General features: G+C 35.3%; 1 protein-coding gene across 3 annotated transcripts in view; it reads right to left on the bottom strand.

Annotated features, from left to right (window-relative positions):
• ZFYVE9 (zinc finger FYVE-type containing 9) overlaps window positions 1–18,705 on the bottom strand; it is a 185,176-nt gene that overhangs the window by 105,241 nt on the left and 61,230 nt on the right. For all 3 annotated transcript variants that reach the window (XM_029227521.1, XM_029227518.1, XM_029227520.1), the window contains exons 3-4: window positions 16,266–16,371; window positions 10,643–12,744 (exon numbers count right to left, since the gene is read on the bottom strand). In XM_029227521.1, coding sequence (XP_029083354.1) covers window positions 10,643–12,744; window positions 16,266–16,335 — 2,172 coding nt within the window. In that variant the 5' untranslated portion in view covers window positions 16,336–16,371. The remainder of the gene's footprint in view (window positions 1–10,642; window positions 12,745–16,265; window positions 16,372–18,705) is intronic.

Raw genomic sequence — 18,705 nt, forward strand, 5'->3', positions numbered from 1 at the left:
CCAGTGAAAAGGTCAGTAGCTTCCACGGTTCAGAGAAAGTAAGGGAGAAATACATAAGTGGGGGACAAGGGACTTTTAGGGTAGTATAACTATTCTATATGATACTGTAATAGGATAGATAATATGCATTTATCAAACGCATAGAACTGTACAACACAAAGAGTAAACTCTAACAAAAACTATAGCATGTATTTCTTTTATAAAACTTTTGTTAATAACAATGTATCAATATTGGTTCATCAATTTCAATAATGTACCACACTAGTGCAAGATGTTAATAATGGGGTCGACTGGGGGGGGCGGGGGTATATATACGTTCTGTTCAATTTTTCTGCTGTAAAAATAGTCAATTCAATAAGGAAACAGTAGTCTTAAATGACACATTAGACCACTTGGACTTAATAGATATCTATAGGACATTCCATCTAAAAAAAACCGAATACACATTCTTTTCAAGTGCACATGGAATGTTCTCCAGGATAGATCATATGCTAGGCCACAAAACAAGTCTCAACAAATTTAAGAAGATAGAAATTATATCAATCATTTTTCCAACCATAATGGTATGAAACTAGAAATCAGCTACAGGAAAAAAATGGGGAAAACACAAACACGTGGAGACTAAACAAGATGTTCCTAAAAAACCAATGGGTCAATGAAGAAATCAAAGAGAAAATCAGAAAATACCTTGAGGCAAATGAAAATGGAAACACAACTTTCCAAATATCTACGGGATGCAGCAAAAGCAGTTAAAGGAGGCAAGTTCATAGCGATACAGGCCTACCTCAAAAAAAAAGAAAACTCTCAAATAAAAACCTAAACTACCAACTAAAGGAATTAGAAAAAGAAGAACAAAGCCCAGGGTCAGTAGAAAACAGAAAATAATAAAGACCAAAGTGGATTTAAAGAAAATAGAAATTAAAAAGAAAAAACAAAAAACAGAAAAGACCAATGAAACCAAGAGCTGTTTTTTAAAAAAAGATAAACCAAATTGATAAACCAATAGTACCACTTATCAAGAAAATAAGAGACAGGACCCAAATAAACAAAATAAGAAATGAAAGAGGACAAATAACAACTGATGCCACAGAGATACAAAAAATCATAAGAGAATATTATCAACAGTCATATGCCAATAAATTGGACAAACTTCCAGAAACATATAACCTTCCAAGAATGAATCAGGAAGAAAGAGACAATGTGAACAGACCAATCACTAGTAGTGAAATTGAATTTTTCATTAAAAAAAAACCAAAAAACTCCCAGCAAACAAAAGTCCAGGACCAGACAGCTTCATAGGAGAATTCTACCAAACATATAAAAAGAGCTAACTATTTCTCAAACTACTCTAGGGAATTCCCTGGTGGTCCATCGAACGGGGCATGGGTTCAATTCCTGGTTGGGGAACTAATATCCCACAAGCCGTGTGGAGTGGCCAAAAAAAAAAGAAAGACACAAACTATTCTAAAAAAATTGAAGAGCAGGGAACACTTTCAAATTTATTCTACAAAGCCACCATTACCCCGATACCAAAGCTAGACAAAAACACTACAAAAAAAAGAAAATTACAGGCCAATATCTCTGATGAATATAGATGCAAAAATCCTCAACAAAATATTAGAAAACAGAATTGAACAATTATATAAAAAGGATCATACAGCATGATCAAGTGGGATTTATTCCAGGGATGAAAGATGGTTCAATATCTGCAAATCAATCAATGTGATACACCACATTAACAAAAAGATAAAATCACATGATCATCTCAATAGATGGAGAAAAAGCATTTGACAAAATTCAACAGCCATTCATGATTAAAAAAAAGAAAAAACTCTCATCAAAGTTGGTATAGAGGGAACATATCTTAACATAATAAAGACCATTTATGACAAACCCATAGCTAACACCATATTCAATGGTGAAAAGCTGAAAGCTTTTTTTTCTAAAATCAGGAACAAGACAAAGGATACCCACTCTCAATCACTTCTATTTAACATAGTATTGGATGTCCTAGCCAGAGCAATCATACAAGAAAAAGAAATAAAAGGTATCCAAATTGGAAAGGAAGAAGTAAAACTGTCATTATTTGCAGATGACATGACACTACATATAGAAAAACCCTAAAGTCTTCTCTGAAAAACTATTAGAATAAGTGAATTCTGTAAAGTTGCAATATACAAGGTTAATACACAGAAATCTGTTGCTTTTCTATAAACTAATAATGAACCACCAGAAAGAGAAAGCAAGAAAATAATCTCGTTTAAAATTGCATCAAAAAGAATAAAATACCTAGGATTAACTTAACCAAGGAGGTGAAAGACTGAAAACCATAGCACACGGATGAAGGAAACTGAAGATGATACAAAGAAATGGAAAGATATCCCATGTTCGTGGATTAGAAGAAGTAATATTGTTAAAATCTGTACTACCAAAGCAATCTACAGATTTAATGCCATCCCTATCAAAATACCCATGACATTTTTCACAAAACTAGAACAAATAATCCTAAAACTAATATGGAACCACAAAAGACCCTGAGTTGCCAGGGCAATCTTGAAAAAAAGAAAGCTGGGGTTAGCACATTCCTTGACTTCAGACTATACTACAAAGCTACAGTCATCAAAATAGCACAGTAGTGGCACAAAAAGACATATACAGATCAATGGAACAAAACAGAGAGCCCAGAAAAAAAGCCATGCACTCATGGTCAATTAATCTATGACAAAGGAGGCAAGAATATACAATGGAGAAAAGACAGTCTCTTTAATAAGTGGTGCTGGGATAACTGGACAGCTACATTTATTTTACAGAATAAAATTAGAACATTTTTTTCATACCACCTACAAAAATAAACTTAAAATGGATTAAAGACCTAAATGTTAGACTGGAAACTATAAAACTCCAAGAAAACATAGAGAACATTCTTTGACACAAATCACAGCAATAGTTTTTTAGATCTGTCTTCTAAGCCAAAGGAAACAAAATCAAAAATATACAAATGGCAACTAATTAAACTGAAAAGCTTTTCTACAGCAAAGGAAACCATTAACAAAACAAAAAGACAACTTACAATATGGGAGAAAACATTTGCAAATGATATGACCAGTAAGGGGTTAATATCCAAAATATATAAAGAGCTCAAACAATTCAATATAAAAAAAATACAACCCAATTTAAAAATGGGCAGAACACATGAACATTTTTCCAAGGGAGACACACAGATGGCTAACAGGCACATGAAAAGATGCTCAACATCACTAATCCATCAGGAAAATGCAAATCAAAACCGTAATGTGATATCACCTGACACCTGTCAGAATGGCTATCATCAAAAAGTCTACAAATAACAATGTCAGCAAGGATTTGGAGAAAAGGGAGCCCTTGAACACTATTGGTGAGAATGTAAATTGGTGCAGCCACTATGGAAAACAGTATGGAGATTCCTCAAAAAATTAAGAATATAACTAACATATGATCCAGCTATCCCACTTCTGGTTATTTATCCAAAGAATATGAAAACAGTACTTGAAAAAGATATAGACACCTATGTTCATCATGGCATTATTTACAAGAGCCAAGATATGGAAACAGCCTAAGTGTCCATCAACAGATGAATGGAATAAGAATATGTAGTGCGTGCACACACACACACACACACACGCTGGAATATTACTCAGCCATTAAAACGAATGAAGTTCTGCCATTTACAACAACATGGATGGACCTAGAGAGTATTATGTTTAGTGAAAAGAGTCAGACACAGAAAGACAAAACTCTTATGTTATCACTCATATGTGGAATCTAAAAAATGAAACGAATTAATATGACAAAACAAAAACAGACTCACAGATATAGAGAACAAACTAGTGGTTACCACTGGGGAGAGGGAGGAGGGGAGGGGCAAGACAGGAGTAGAGGATTAAGAAGTACAAACTACTATGCATAAAATAAATAAGCTATAAGGATGTATTATACAGTACAGGGAAATACAGCCGTTATTTATAACTTTAAATGGAATATAGGGAATTCCCTGGTGGTCCAGTGGTTGTTAGGAATCTGCGCTTTCACTGCCAAGGGCATGGGTTCAATCCCTGGTCAGGGAACTAAGATCCTACAGCCATGCAGTGCAGCCAAAAAAACCAGAGTATAATCTGTAAAAATACTGAATCACTATGTTATACATCTGAAACTAACATGATACTGTAAATCAACTATACTTTTTATTTTTTTGATGTTGGGGGTAGGAGTTTATTAATTAATTAATTTATTTTGCTGTGTTGGGTCTTCGTTTCTGTGCGAGGGCTTTCTCTAGTTATGGCAAGCGGGGTCCACTCTTCATCGCGGTGCGCGGGCCTCTCACTATCGCGGCCTCTCTTATTGCGGGGCACAGGCTCCAGACGCGCAGGCTCAGTAGTTGTGGCTCACAGGCCTAGTTGCTCCACGGCATGTGGGATCTTCTCAGACCAGGGCTCGAACCCGTGTCCCCTGAATTAGCAGGCAGACTCTCAACCACTGCGCCACCAGGGAAGCCCAATCAACTATACTTTAACTTTAAAAAAAAGACTATTAATTTCTTAAAGTAGGTATGTCCAGGGAGCTGGACTAGGGACTAGGGATATGTAAAAGTAGGTTGAAGACTGCCATCTTTCAAGATATAAATATTACTTTGTTTAAAATAAAAATAGTACCAGGTCTCTTCATCCCATCTAAAAATGTGTGTTTTATTTTCAATTTCAACAGTTATTTTTAACATGATATTTTAATTCTTTAAAGTATTTTTCACTTAAACTAAAAATATACTATAATGACATAAATATCAAAATATTATTAAATATATAGTTCTTTTATAGACAAAATTACTCCTGACTACTATGGAACAGTAATTCAAATTAAAAGCACAGAGTAAAATACTGACTGTAGTTTGCCATTTTATACATAAACATATATAATATTATATAAATTATATAAACCTTTGTTATATAAATATAAATTTATATAAAATATAACATTTTATAATTACATTTATAAATGTTCATTATATGTTAAATACCTATAATCCCCAGTGTGTAGAGGAAGATGGCTTTCTAGAACTATATTAAAAATTAATCTAGATCAGTTTTCAATATGTCATTTTGACATTATACATGTCATCAAGCTGTTTTAAACTAATGGGATGAAGATCATGTGTGGCTAAAAGGATTGGTACTATTGGAAATGAATCAAAAGGGAAAGAGTAACTGCAAAATAAAACCCCCAGTGTAGCCCACTTAAGTGGTACTGTGATACGCAGCATCCCAGTCGAACTTAGATGATTTCCAGAAAACATACTTTCAACACAGCACATTTCAAAATGTTTAATGGCATATTCTTCCCACAAAGTGACCTTGGTTAATCAAGTATGTTTAACAATAACTTTACAGAGATAAATCAGTGGCTAGCACAAACCTTTCCATTTCCTTTTCTTCCTTATTTAAACACAGACCTTCAGAGCTGCAAGGAAACAAAGATAAAGTCTATGCAATCCCCTCCTTTTACAGCAGAGGAAACAGAAGCCCAGAGCTGTTTCATACCCATTTCAGTGTTCTTTTCATACTACCTGTCCTACAGTTCTCTTCTCTGTCCTGTCTATTCAAATCACCGTCTATTCAAACACAGTAAAAAAAAAACTCATCTATTTTGAATTCTACTTTTAAAGTCAGTTAATGTGGAAAAATAGTAAGTAAACTGGAGTGGTATATATTACTGTCACTAAATCTCTCCTTATTCCACGACTTGGCACCCATATTCTTTTCCTAATTTGTAGTTCAAGACCTGATAGGTGAAGTAAAACCTAAAATCCTGCTACCTTTGCTAGATTCCCCCATCAACTGATAGCACCAATCACTGAGCATTTTGTCTTCCTTTCAAATTCCCAATCCTTTACCACTGTCCAAAACTGATGTTCACCCAAAGACCATGACTTATATTTCTAGTAAGCAATCCAAATACAGATAAATTTTGTTGCTATGTCCAGTGTAGTAAAAGAGCAAAGGGCTTTGGAGTCAGATAAATTTGTGTTAAAATCCATGCACTCTCATTTATAAGCTCTGAGAATTTAGGCAAGTTACCTAACCTTTCTGAGGCACATTTTTCTCCCCTGTAACTGTATCTCAGAGAATTGTGTTGTTAGACCAGATAAGCCTAGCATAAAGTGGAAGTGTTAAAAAAAATGTTACTCTCATCTCTCACACCATCCTAAGCAAAGTTTCTATGTTGTAAGTATCAGTTCAAGAACTTTTATTTTAAAGGCTATTCTTATGTCTACTTCAGTAGATAGAAGAGAGTCATTAACCAGCTAGCATCTCGTAAGTAACAACCTGCCACATAAGTGGCAGTAATGGATAAAGTGTGATAAAGCCTTGTGAATGACCAATAAAAAATAAAAAACTTTTCCTTTAAAAATTCTTCTCCACTTTCAAAAAACTCTTTCCTGTACTCTTAAACTCAAAAGCTTTTCTTAGGCCTTTGAAGTCAAATAATCAAATAAAAAAGGGTCAAAATATTCAGGGCAAATGGAACTTGACAGAGAATGAATAACCCTATTCTGCTAGATTCAGTGATTTCTATAGGAAATTATTATGGGTATATAATAACAGTGATCATCTGAACTTAGAGGGCACCTTTCTGGAAGGGAGTTCCCTGTACCTTTTTCTTTTCCTCTGGCCGCGCCACGCGGCTTGCAGGATCTTAGTTCCCTGAACAGGAATTGAACCTGGGGCCACGGCAGTGAAAGGGCTGAGCACTAACCACTGGATCACCAGGGAACTCCCCTCTGTACTCTTTCTATTCTGTAATTTATCACCTATCATACAGCCGAAGTAGAGATTATGCTGCTATATGGAACAATTATCTAAATTAATAATGTGTGAAATCATAAAATAAAACTCACATTTGCTGAGCATTTTAGAGTATGACATAGTTTTCCAATTAACAATGAAGACAAGAATAGAATCCAGTTGTCCTGATGTCCATTACAACAATATAGAAATAAACTGCAGTATTTTAACACTTCCATAAATTCAACATAATTATTTTATATTCTTCTTAATGACATTATACCAAGATAAATGAATGTTGTAACAAGTATAATATCTACTACTCATCAAGACCTGGATATAGGCCCTATGCTTTGCTAAATAATTTCCCACAATTTTCTATTAACTCCTTCTATATTCAAGGAGTTATATTCTATATTATAGTCTATATTCAATTTTTATCATGGCCCTTTCTCCTGTAAGATGATTTCCCTTTCCCTACTGCTAATTCTCCACCTGTGCTCTGCTGTGATCCCATTTTCCTCACATACTTTAGAACTGTGTTCCATAAATTATATCCACTTTCTTATATCTCCTCCTCCAAACAGTCACTTATTTTTTTTTTTTTTTGGCCGCACCACACGACATGTGGGATCTTAGTTCCCTGACCAGGGATGGAACCTGCGCCCCCTGCAGTGGAAGTGCAGAGTCTTAACCACTGGACTGCCAGGGAAGTCCCAAATAGTCACTTTTTGTATCATGATTTTCCTGACTCCTTCTGCCATTCTGGGAAAAATTAAGCTCTCATTTCTCAACATTCCTAAAGCATTTTGTTCATACTGCTATTATGAATGAGGAGAGATGCTAGGAGAAGCAGTATGTCTGAAGGAAAGAGTCCTAGCTTTAAAGGTGGCTCTAGTACTTTCAAGCTGTGTGACCTTGGGCATATTCCTTGACCTCTCTGAGCCTCTAATTCTTGATCTGTCAAATAGTAAAAAATTAACCACCCATTCTACAAGACAGTAATGGGTATTCTACAAGACAGTAAGGGAATGAATATAAAGCATACATAACTGGCTCTTAATACACTGTATTATAAATTGTTGTGGGATGGTCTGTTTGTCTACTCAGATCAATAGTTCACAATGATTTTTTTTAGCATTTTTGAAAAACTACAGGAAATCCAGACACTCCTCTCCCACACAGTGAAATCAGTGCCTCTGATTATAAACTCTATGAGGTCATACATTCCAATTTATGTATACCTGAATCTCCAGTACCTAGCCCAGGACCTTTCATATATTAGATGCTTAATATATGCTTGTTACAGTAAAGAGAATTTATTAGCTATAGATATTAAATAAAGAAATTGTTGGAAATAACTGGATAGTAGATATATTAGAATGGAACAAACTAAATTTCTTTTTTCAACAGTAAACATTATTTTACAAAATCACATTGCTTGGGGTATTTTTCTAGCTAAATTCTAAGTATAATTTGATTAATTTACTATCTAGAAAAATTACAGCTAAGTTTATAAGCCCCTTTCTTCTGAGGAGCTCAAGGATTTTTACAGACATTACCTCAACAATCCTAGAACATCCCTGAGGAAAATGGAGATGGAAAAAGAAAAAAAGATGGAATATGAATCCATAATCCATATGAAGCCATAAATTTATAAATTCTGCAAATTCCACTCAGCAAAAATTCCATGTAATTTTTCAGCTTATGTGCATTTTGCCCCATTTTCTTTCTGAATCCACCTAAGTTACCTATTTAGTCATTACATCTGTATATGTTGGTCTGGAACAAAAGCATTTTTATTATTTGCTTAAGCAAAATTTTGGGATTTCCCTGGTGGTCCAGTGATTAAGAATCCGCCTTCCAATGCAGAGGATGCGGGTTCGATCCCTGGTTGGGGAACTAAGATCCCACATGCCGTGGGGCAACTAAGCCCGCGCACCACAACTAGAGAGCCCACATGCCGCAACTACTGAGCCTGCACACTCTGGAGCCCATGCACCACAATGAGAGAGCCCACACACCACAACTAGAGAGCCTGTGCACTCTGGAGCCCACCTGCTACAACTACTGAGCCTGTGTGCTCTGAAGCCCACATGCCACAACTAGAGAGAAGCCCGCATGCCGCAACAAAGAGCCCACCCGCCACAACGAAAGATCCCGTGTGCCACAACTAAGACCCGACACAGCCTAAATAAATAAATAAATAGGAAGGAAATTTTAAAAAAACAAGCAAAAATTTCTGAAAGTGTTATACACAGTAAGCAAAACATAGAACAACGAAAAAATGATGACTCTAATACCCTAACAGAAAACTGTTCAGGCTACTGACCATAGGTTTACTTCAGACTGTGAAATATTTAGGAATTAGACACATTATTTTCTCCAAATTTTAATAATCAGAGACTAACAGCCCAGTTTCAGCTTTAACTACTTTCTGCTCCCCATCATTTGGTTCTTTTGTTCTAGGACCCTATAGTAGCCCTTTTTGAATGCCCACCCAGGGACCATTCTCCCCCTTTTCCTTATTAAGAGAATCCCACTTTTGTTGAGGCAACACTGGGCTCAGCCCCAGTTTGGCAATCCTGTTCCCTGTTGTCAGTCATTGGTTTAAATTGGACCTGTGGTCTAGAACTGGCTAATAAATTGAAAGAAGTTGCTGGGGATTCTTTCTACCCTGATGAGAAGGCAGCAAGAGGAATAGGCTCTTTTGCCACCAACCAATTTCTCTGCATTTGGGAAGTAGTCAGGTTGGACTTGATGCTTAAAGCTGTGCCACTATCTTGAGACCACGAGGGAAAGGCCAAGAGAACTTCAGTGATCCTGACTCTACACCCAGACATAACAGAGTCTCTATTTTCAGGCCTCTTGTTATATGAAATAAATGTTACTTTTGTCTAAGTAACTGAGGGCCAGATATTCTGTTCCTTGAAGTTGAAGTCAACCGAATTAATACAGACAGACCAATAAATTAGGCAAGAAGGGAAGTAGAGGTTAATTACTGAGTACTTACTATTACATGTAATTTCATTTAATCTTCACAACAGCCCGATGAAAATTATCTTTTGATTCTTTTTTTATGAAAAAATAAAGCTTAATAAAGTTATATAGTTAAAAGTAACAAAGCTGAAGTTCAAATCCAGACCTGACACCAAACCTTACATTCTTTTTAAAAATACAAAATCCCATTTCCTCTTTGTTTACAGTTCTTGTTTAAAAAACAGACTAGTATATTGATGTGGTACTAGCTAACAGAATTTAGGGAGAGCTAAGGAATATCACCTATTCTTATAACCTTGTCACAAGGATCTATAGCCTTCAACTCTTTTTTGTATCAAAGTTATATGGGGGGGAAAGACAAAAATATATGTATATGTGTACCGAAAGTTCCAGAATGTCTAGTACAATGGCAAAAATCCTATAGCAAAAACTGGGATGGATTCTAAGTATAATATCCAATTACTCAAGAATTAAAAAATATGAAGTCAATCACAAACATTTCTTAAATCAAAAGAATAACTTCCTTATTTCAAGCTATTCCATTAACCAAGTATCAATACAGTAACCAAAGTTACCACTTCCTCAGTTCTCATCTATTCATGAAAACTGATTCAGCTTAAATCTTCACAACAACAAAAAATTATATAAACACTAAGAATCAGCGAGGTCATTTTTCATTTGGAAATTTACTAGAATTGCATGCTCAAAAACTATTTATGATGTCATCTCAAGGAGAAGTATGTTCACCTTATATTACCTTTATTAATTTCTAATTGAGCATTACAAAATGCACATGCCAGATTCCTGAGCTGATACACACAACTTACCTTCCCACATGCTCTGCAATGATGCCTCCTTTTGGTGAACGTAAACCTGGCTTCACATTTCATGCAATTTGGAGCCTGAGAATCTGGTACCCATACTGGAGCCACTTCACCCAGAGTGGTAAATGGCTTTCTAGCAGAAATTCCAAACTGACCAGCTCTGAGATCATTATCTGGGCTTTCTGGAGGTAATGCAATGCACTGTCTACTGGATATCCCAGACTCATAACTTTCTAAATGTTCCCCATTTGTATCAGCAATAGAGATATTTCCCAAAGAGGCATTGCATACATTGGTTGCTGAGTTTTCCCCTAATTTTGCTTTCCCAAGAACATCATTTTTGTTTTTAATATTATTTCCATTGTTTGCAGGAAGGTCATTTTGTAAATGGTCTGATAATGGCTTTGGAATTTGAAGTTTAAGATTAGAAGGTTGCTTGGGTCTTGCACCACCAAAAGGAACACTGATAGATTGCAGGTTTGCTACTATCTTGGGTGAAGATTGCCCAAGCACTGAGGGAACCTGGCTACAGAAATTGTGTAAGTAATTTTTCTTCATTAGGTCACCAGTGCTGTTTAAAAGTAGTCCACTCCCTTCTGTGGCTTCATTTCCTCTCTGCTCATAAATATTTGAGTAGCATTCTGACTTGCTCTCCTCTATTTCCTTTTCTTCTGTTACTGAATCTTCTTTGGAAGGTAAAGTCTTTGGAACAAAACAAACAACTGGGCTCTGCATTCCATAGGAATCACAACAATTAGATAGTGAATTTGCTGCTGGTGTATCCATAACAGTGGAGAAATCGCATCCTTCACTTTCATTCATGCAAGTTTGTTTTAAATCTAGACCTGCTTCTGCCATTCTATCACACTCTCCTCCACTATCATCATAAGTATCTTCAGGCTGATTCATGTGCAGAAACTTCTCATTTTCTTTATTTACTTGGCTGTCATTCATCTTGTTTGGTTTAGTCAATTTCCAATTAATCATCTCCTGAGATTCAGAGAAATGCTCGGTCATATTAAGAAGTTCTGTAGTGCCAAGGATTTCTTCATGTTTACAGCCTTCATTTTCATCAGCTCTAACTTCACCAGGCACAAGGCAATCTGAAAACTGTTCACAGTTATCATCCCTGCCAGACCCATTAGGCATGTCAGCTTTGAGAAGCAAAGGTAAACCAGACTGGATGGATTCTTCAGTTGTTCTTTCCTCTGCTGGCTCTTTTTTCATCAAAATTCCCTCACTCAAGTGGGAAAAGGAGTTTGGACTCCCTAGATCTGTCCTAGGAGAGCTGGTTTTGCCAGTGAGAACCTCATCTGGTGTAGAGTCCTCTTGCTTTACAGCAGGACCTTCATCTGTTCCCTGGGATGAGATTACTGAATCTGGTGTTAAACTTGTAATCACAGACATGGTGGGGTCTCTATCTATATTTTCATCATCCTGTAACTGTGAAGGGGTACAGACACTGGCTAGATTATCAGATGAAGTAGTACATATGTATTTAACAGAATCCCCCTCTGCATTTGGTCTACTCAATGGATCCATTTGTTTCTCTGAGTTCATATCTTTTTCAGTGGACCCATTTACACTTAAACTAAATTGATCAGTTTGTCTGTTTTCGTTATCCAGTGAACAGCTAAAAGCATCCATGAGGGATTGACTATTATAATTATTACAATCCTGCAAATCGCTTTGTAATGTCCTTTTATCACAGTTATGCATGACGGCTACAACAAGAACGCTCTTCTCATCTGGCAGACAAGCTAGGTTTCCACATTTCTTCTCTCCCACTTCGACAGTACCGCATTGATCATCTTGATTACAGTTCCTCTTAATTAACTGGTCTTCTGCAACCGCATTTTCATCAATCCACATTGTGTTGATCTCTGGATTCAGACTACAGTCCTGTCCATTAGCACAATGGTCCTCTCCCTCTGTGTTAAGAGGAGCTGAATGAGCCAGGGAGAAGACTTTCAGCTGTGGCTGTGACTCAGAAACTGTAGGTTCATTCACACTGGCCAATGCAGGGTTAAATGACAGTCGGGGAGAAGGGGGATCTAGAATCTTATTCCACCTTGTATCCAATAAAATAGGAGAAACGGTTTCATCTGAAAAAATAAATAATTATAATAAGTTTGCTGGTAACACTGAAAAGGCTAGGACTAAGTTAATCAACTACATTTGCAAATATGCCCTGAAATTAAAATATTCCTAGGATATGTGAAAACAGAATATTCCTAGGGTATGAAGTTTCTAATTTCTAGCTAAGGATAAGAAAATACATTTAAGACTGTTCCCTGTGTTATATATCACCAAATGGTAATATCTCAGAACATTCCAAACAACAAAAGAATTCTACTTCAATCTAGTTGGCATAATTAAAGTGGCCCCCAGGCTGTACTTTGGGTCTGGGGAGGGGAGGGCAATAATGGGGAAGGCCTTGGACTGGCCCAGCACAACATGGGGTAGGGGGCTAATCTAAGGTGGAAGAAAAATCAGAACAGTGATGAGGATACAGTAATTGAGTGGGAAGGAAAACAAAGGAATTTTCTGTGGAGATGGCATGCTCTGTAATCTACATCATGACTGAGATGTGGTTACATGGATATATCTCTTGGTCAAAACTGTACAGTTAAGATCTGCACATTTCAATGTATAAATTTTATCTTCAAAAAATTGTAAAAAATAACAATGAAGCAGGGAGGAGCAAATGAAGATATATAAATGAAAAATGGCAGCATGTCAATCACTGCTGAAGTTGGGTAATGGGTACACTAGAGTTTATTACACTATTCTATTTACTTTGTATATATTTGAAATTTGCCCACAATAATAAGCTAAAAAGTTTGTTACGGCATGTGAAATTCTGCTTATAACCATGTCACAATACATTATTATTTAGGTTCATATTTACACTATTATCTGAGGAAATTTGGCAGAAAGTATCATTTGCCATATTAAAACAGCCTTCTTATATTCTACCAATAAGCATAATCTCATTTAATGTTTCTGTTTATTTTTTAATAGATCATAACTATGATGGCATTTTCCCAAGTTATTGTGCTATGTGTCTAATTAGAGAAATAAGAAATTATGCACTTATTGCTTTTCCTGTTTTCCTATAGTAAATATGATAATCACAGCCCTGAAGTTATACAGACAGACATGCTTTCCTCTCATAAATCTTTAATACTCCCTTAGCACCTTGTTCATATCTCTATTAAAGCATTTATTACACTGCATTGCAATGGTTTATTTACCTGACTTTTTCAGGCAGAAACCACTTATTTCCATCAATGTAAATCCTTGCTTTGCACAGCACGTGATATGTAGTAGGTAGCATATTCATGTAGCACATATTTATTGTAGCACCATAAATATATGCTATGTGAGTATCTACCACTGTAAAAGCATTGGGCGGAATATGAGATTAAATGATAGCTCCAAGAAGTATATAATCTAGTTGGAAAAATAAGAAATAGATATAATACACATGAATCGCTAACTAGCAGTACAGAATAGCATAAGTATTCAAAAACTATTATGTAGTAGTAGAAAATAAATTGAGAGGACAAAAGTATTTTACAGGCTGAGGCAGCAAGCTTGAATTCATGGAAGCAGGAGGAAATGGGCTGGGCTTCAAGGACAATTTTACAAAAAGTTTGGAAAACAGGGCATTCGTAAGAGGGGAACAAGTAAAAGTAAAGCCCCAAACACAACAATCTGAGAAAGCAATTAAGTAAATCAGTTTGGGTTGAAAAAAGAATTAGTGTAAGAAAGTAGTGAAAAGAAGCTAGAAAGGTCAGATTGTAAAGGCCATAAAAAATCAGACTGCGTGAAGAATGGGCTTAATATGCTCTGAGTGTTAAATGTTAAATCCTGAGTTTACCAAATTTGGGCTAGCAGAGACTTGAGATTTGGTAACATGTATTTCCTTTAAAAAAAGAAATCGTATTTCCAAGCTGGTTCACAGAAATAAAAAAGAAACACTGCCTCTTATAAGAATATTTAATAATATTCAAACAGAAATGATCATGTATTAAAATTTTCATTATTTAACCACCAACTGGGTATAATGTTAATTATCTAATGTCATCACAGTTTGTGTGTGGTACATTTTTCATTTAAAGGAGGAAATTAACATGAAATGAGAAAACACTTTTAAAAAAATATATTTGGAAAGGTACCAGGCTAGAGGTGATAGTTTTAATGCAACTGGTACTGAGATGTTTAAAAAATAGTTGAAAACAAATGAAGAGCATAGTTACAAACAAGCTGGCTTCTGAAATTATTCTCCTTCTAAAGGAGTTATTTTGGTAAGCAAATCCTATATTTCAAACTAAAATGACAATTTTTACTGACTAAACAAAAATGTACTGCAAATCAACTATATACAAAACACCCTACTAGAATCTACAGAAGTCACAAAGAGACTGATGTAAAGAACAAATAATTTTATTAATGAGAGTCAATGGTATTCTAGAAGAATAGTATTCACAGGATTAGGTGTAGCATTTGTGTAGATGACAAATAACTGTGATAGGGCCAAACCAAAGAAGGGATTGAGAAAATACTTGTATAAATGACTGAAACTAAGAGGATAACATACCTTCCACCTTGGTATGTATAAAGCCCACCTAGATCCCATAAAATCCAAAAAGATTCAGTTTCACGTTTACATGAATCAGGAGTTAGGCTAGGGTCACGGGTTAGCTTTGGGTCATCAATGGTAAAATGTAAGAGCAGGCCATTCCAGGTATCTTTCTTCTCCCTTCTTACCCCCATGAGCACATATCTTTTTAATGCTTGCTCTAGCACAGGCCCAAAACAACAAAATCAAAAGTAATCTCTCTTCCCAACTGCTATCAAAGAACAACCTGAATCACCAGATATAGTAAAGGTTTGGAGACTACTACTAAAATCATGGGTTTTAGATGGAAATATATCACTTTGTAAACTTGTTACATGCCATTTTCTGTTAGAAACCAAGAACACCAGGGAAGCAGGATAAAGTGAAAGACAGATACTTAATTATGGCTTACGCATTCTAGTCATACTGAAAGGTGAATTTAAGGAAAATTCCCTAAATGAAGTGAATCTTTAGCAGACATTTTTAGACTGGGCCTTGAGAATATATAATTTAATTAACCATTTGGTAGATACTTAAAAATGTAAATCTTTTAAAATTAGGTTTAAAATGGATCTTGCTTTATTGGTCAATCAATATGAAAGAAGCTATTTTTCTTAACTTGGGAAATACAATCACACATTCTAAAGCTTTTCCTGACCATAAATTGGATTCTAATCCTGCACTTATGAACAAACTAACTTGGGGAAGATGCTTAACCTTTCTGTGCCTCTATCTTCATCTGTAAAATGTAGGTAAGATTTACTTTCATGGGATTATTTTAAAGATTAAATGATATAATCCATGTGAATGATTTAGCATAGTATCTGGCACACAGTTAGTGCTAACAAAAATGTTAGTTCTTCCTCTGAATATTAATATATAATACTATGATTATTGAGGCATTGGACCTTCCTTTCTTTTAAGTACTGCATCCTCTTATAATCCCACATTTTCTATATCATAAATACATTCAGACAGAGTAAACAAGTAAATTCTCACCTTCGTTTTGTTCAAATTCATCTAACACCTTGTCCAGGTTGTAAGCTTCTGCTTGGAAGTAATTCTCCATCGGTGAGAAAACACCACTCAAGAGACTTGTTTAAATCTAGAAAATAGATCAAATTTGTATTACACTTTCAATTATTAAAATATTATTTATAGACATTACAACTGGTAAAACAGAAATACAAAGGATCTTAAGACTACAATGAACAATTACATGCTAATAAATTGCACAACCTAGAATAAATGGATAAATTCCTAGACACATACACCCTACCAACAATGAATCATAAAAAAAAAGAAAATCTGAACAGACCAATTACTAATAAGGTGATTGGATCATTAATTTAAAAACATCCCATAATACACTCTCTGATGCCAAACTATACTACAAAGCTACAGTAATCAAAATAGTATAGTACTCACACAAAAACAGACACATAGATCAATGGAAGAGAATAGAGAGCCCAGAAATAAATCCACACTTGTATGGGCAATTAATCTATGACAAAGGGAATGGGGCAAAGACAGCCTGTTCAATAAACGGTGTTGGGAAAACTGGACAGCTACATGCAAAAAAAAAAAAAAAATCAAACTGGACAACTTTCTCACACCATATACAAAAATAAACTCAAAATGGATAAAAAGACTTGAATGTTAAGACCTGAAACCATAAAACTAGAAGAAAACATAGGCAATATGCTCTTTGACATCAGTCTTAGCAGTTTTTGGGGGGTATGTCTCTTCAGGCAAAGAGAAACAAAAGCAAAAGTAAACAAATAGAACCACATCAAACTAAAAAGCTTTTGCCCAACAAAGAAAACTATCAACAAAACCAAAAGGCTGCCTACTGAATGGGAGAAGATATTTGCAAATGATATATCCAACAAGGGATTAGTATCCAAAATATACAAAGAACTCATACAAGTTAACATCAAAAAAAGAAAAATTAAAAGTGGGCAGAGGATCTGAATAGACATTTTTCCAAAGAAGACATAAGATGGCCAACAGGCACATGAAAAGATGCTCAGCATCACCAATCACTGGGGAAATGTAAATCAAAACCATAAAGATATCATCACACCTGTCAGAATGGCTACCAACAAAAAGAAAACAAACAACAAGTGCTGGAGAGAATGCTGAGAAAAGAGAACCCTTGTGCACTACTGGTAAAAATGTAAATTGATTCAGCCACTACAGAAAACAGTATGAAGGTTCCTCAAAAAATTAAAAACATAACTACCATATAACCCAGCAATTCCATTTCTAGGTACACAACCAAAGGAAAGAAAATCAATATCTGGAAGAGAGTCTGCACCTCCATGTTCACTGCAGCATTATTTACAACAGCTAAGACATGGAAACAACCGAAATACCCATCAAAAGATGAATGGATACAGAAAACGTGGTGTGTTTGTGCATGCATGTGTGCGTGCATTAGTGTGTATAAGATAGAATATCATTCAGCCATTAAAAGGAAGGAAGTCCTGTCATTTTCAACACCATGGATGGACCTTGAGGGCATCATGCTAAGTGAAATAAGTCAGAGAAAGACAAATACCAGATGAACTCACTTATACGTGGATTCCAAAACAACCAAACTCACAGAAACAGAGAACAGATTCAGGGTTGCCAGAGGCAGGGTGTAAGGGATGAAGGAAACAGGTGAAGGTGGTCAAAAGTTACAAACTTCCAATTATAAGATAAATAAGTTCTAGGGATATAATGTACAGTATGGTAGGTATAGTTAACAATACTGCATCATATATCTGAAAGTAGCTAAGAGAGGTAATCTTAAAAGCTCTCATCAAAAGAAAAAAATATATAACTATGTGAGGTGATGGATGTTAAGTAAACTTATTGTGGTAATCATTTCACAATATACACATATATTAAATCATTACATTGTGCAACTTAAACTAATACAATGTTATAAGATCTGACTTACATACATCATGGAATGATTACCACAATGAATTTTGTGAACATCCATCATCTCATACAGATACAAAATAAAAGAAAAAAATTTTATCCTTGTGTTGCAAACTGTTAGGATTTACTCACTTAACAACTTTCATATATAACATACAACAGCATTAATTATATTAATCGTGTTGTATATTACATCCCTAGTACTTATTTATCTTATAACTGGAAGTTTCTACCTTTTGACCACCTTCATCTAATTCTCCCTCCTCCCACCCTATGCCTCTGATAACCACAAATTTGGTGTCTTTTTCTGTTTGTTTGTTTGTTGTTTTTGAAGTGTAACTGACCTACAATACTATGTTAGTTCCCAGTGTACAACGTAGCAATTTATTATCAATATTTCTATAAATTACAAAATGATCACCATGGTCAACTTCTATTTATTAACTGGCTCCTGTTAGGTAATTTAAGTTTAGGTAGACAAGCAGGCTGCATAATCTATGAATGG

This window comes from Monodon monoceros, unplaced genomic scaffold (genome assembly GCF_005190385.1).
Source record: "Monodon monoceros isolate NGI ecotype Baffin Bay Population unplaced genomic scaffold, NGI_Narwhal_1 Super_Scaffold_18, whole genome shotgun sequence".
In the NCBI taxonomy this organism is placed as follows: Eukaryota; Metazoa; Chordata; class Mammalia; order Artiodactyla; family Monodontidae; genus Monodon; species Monodon monoceros.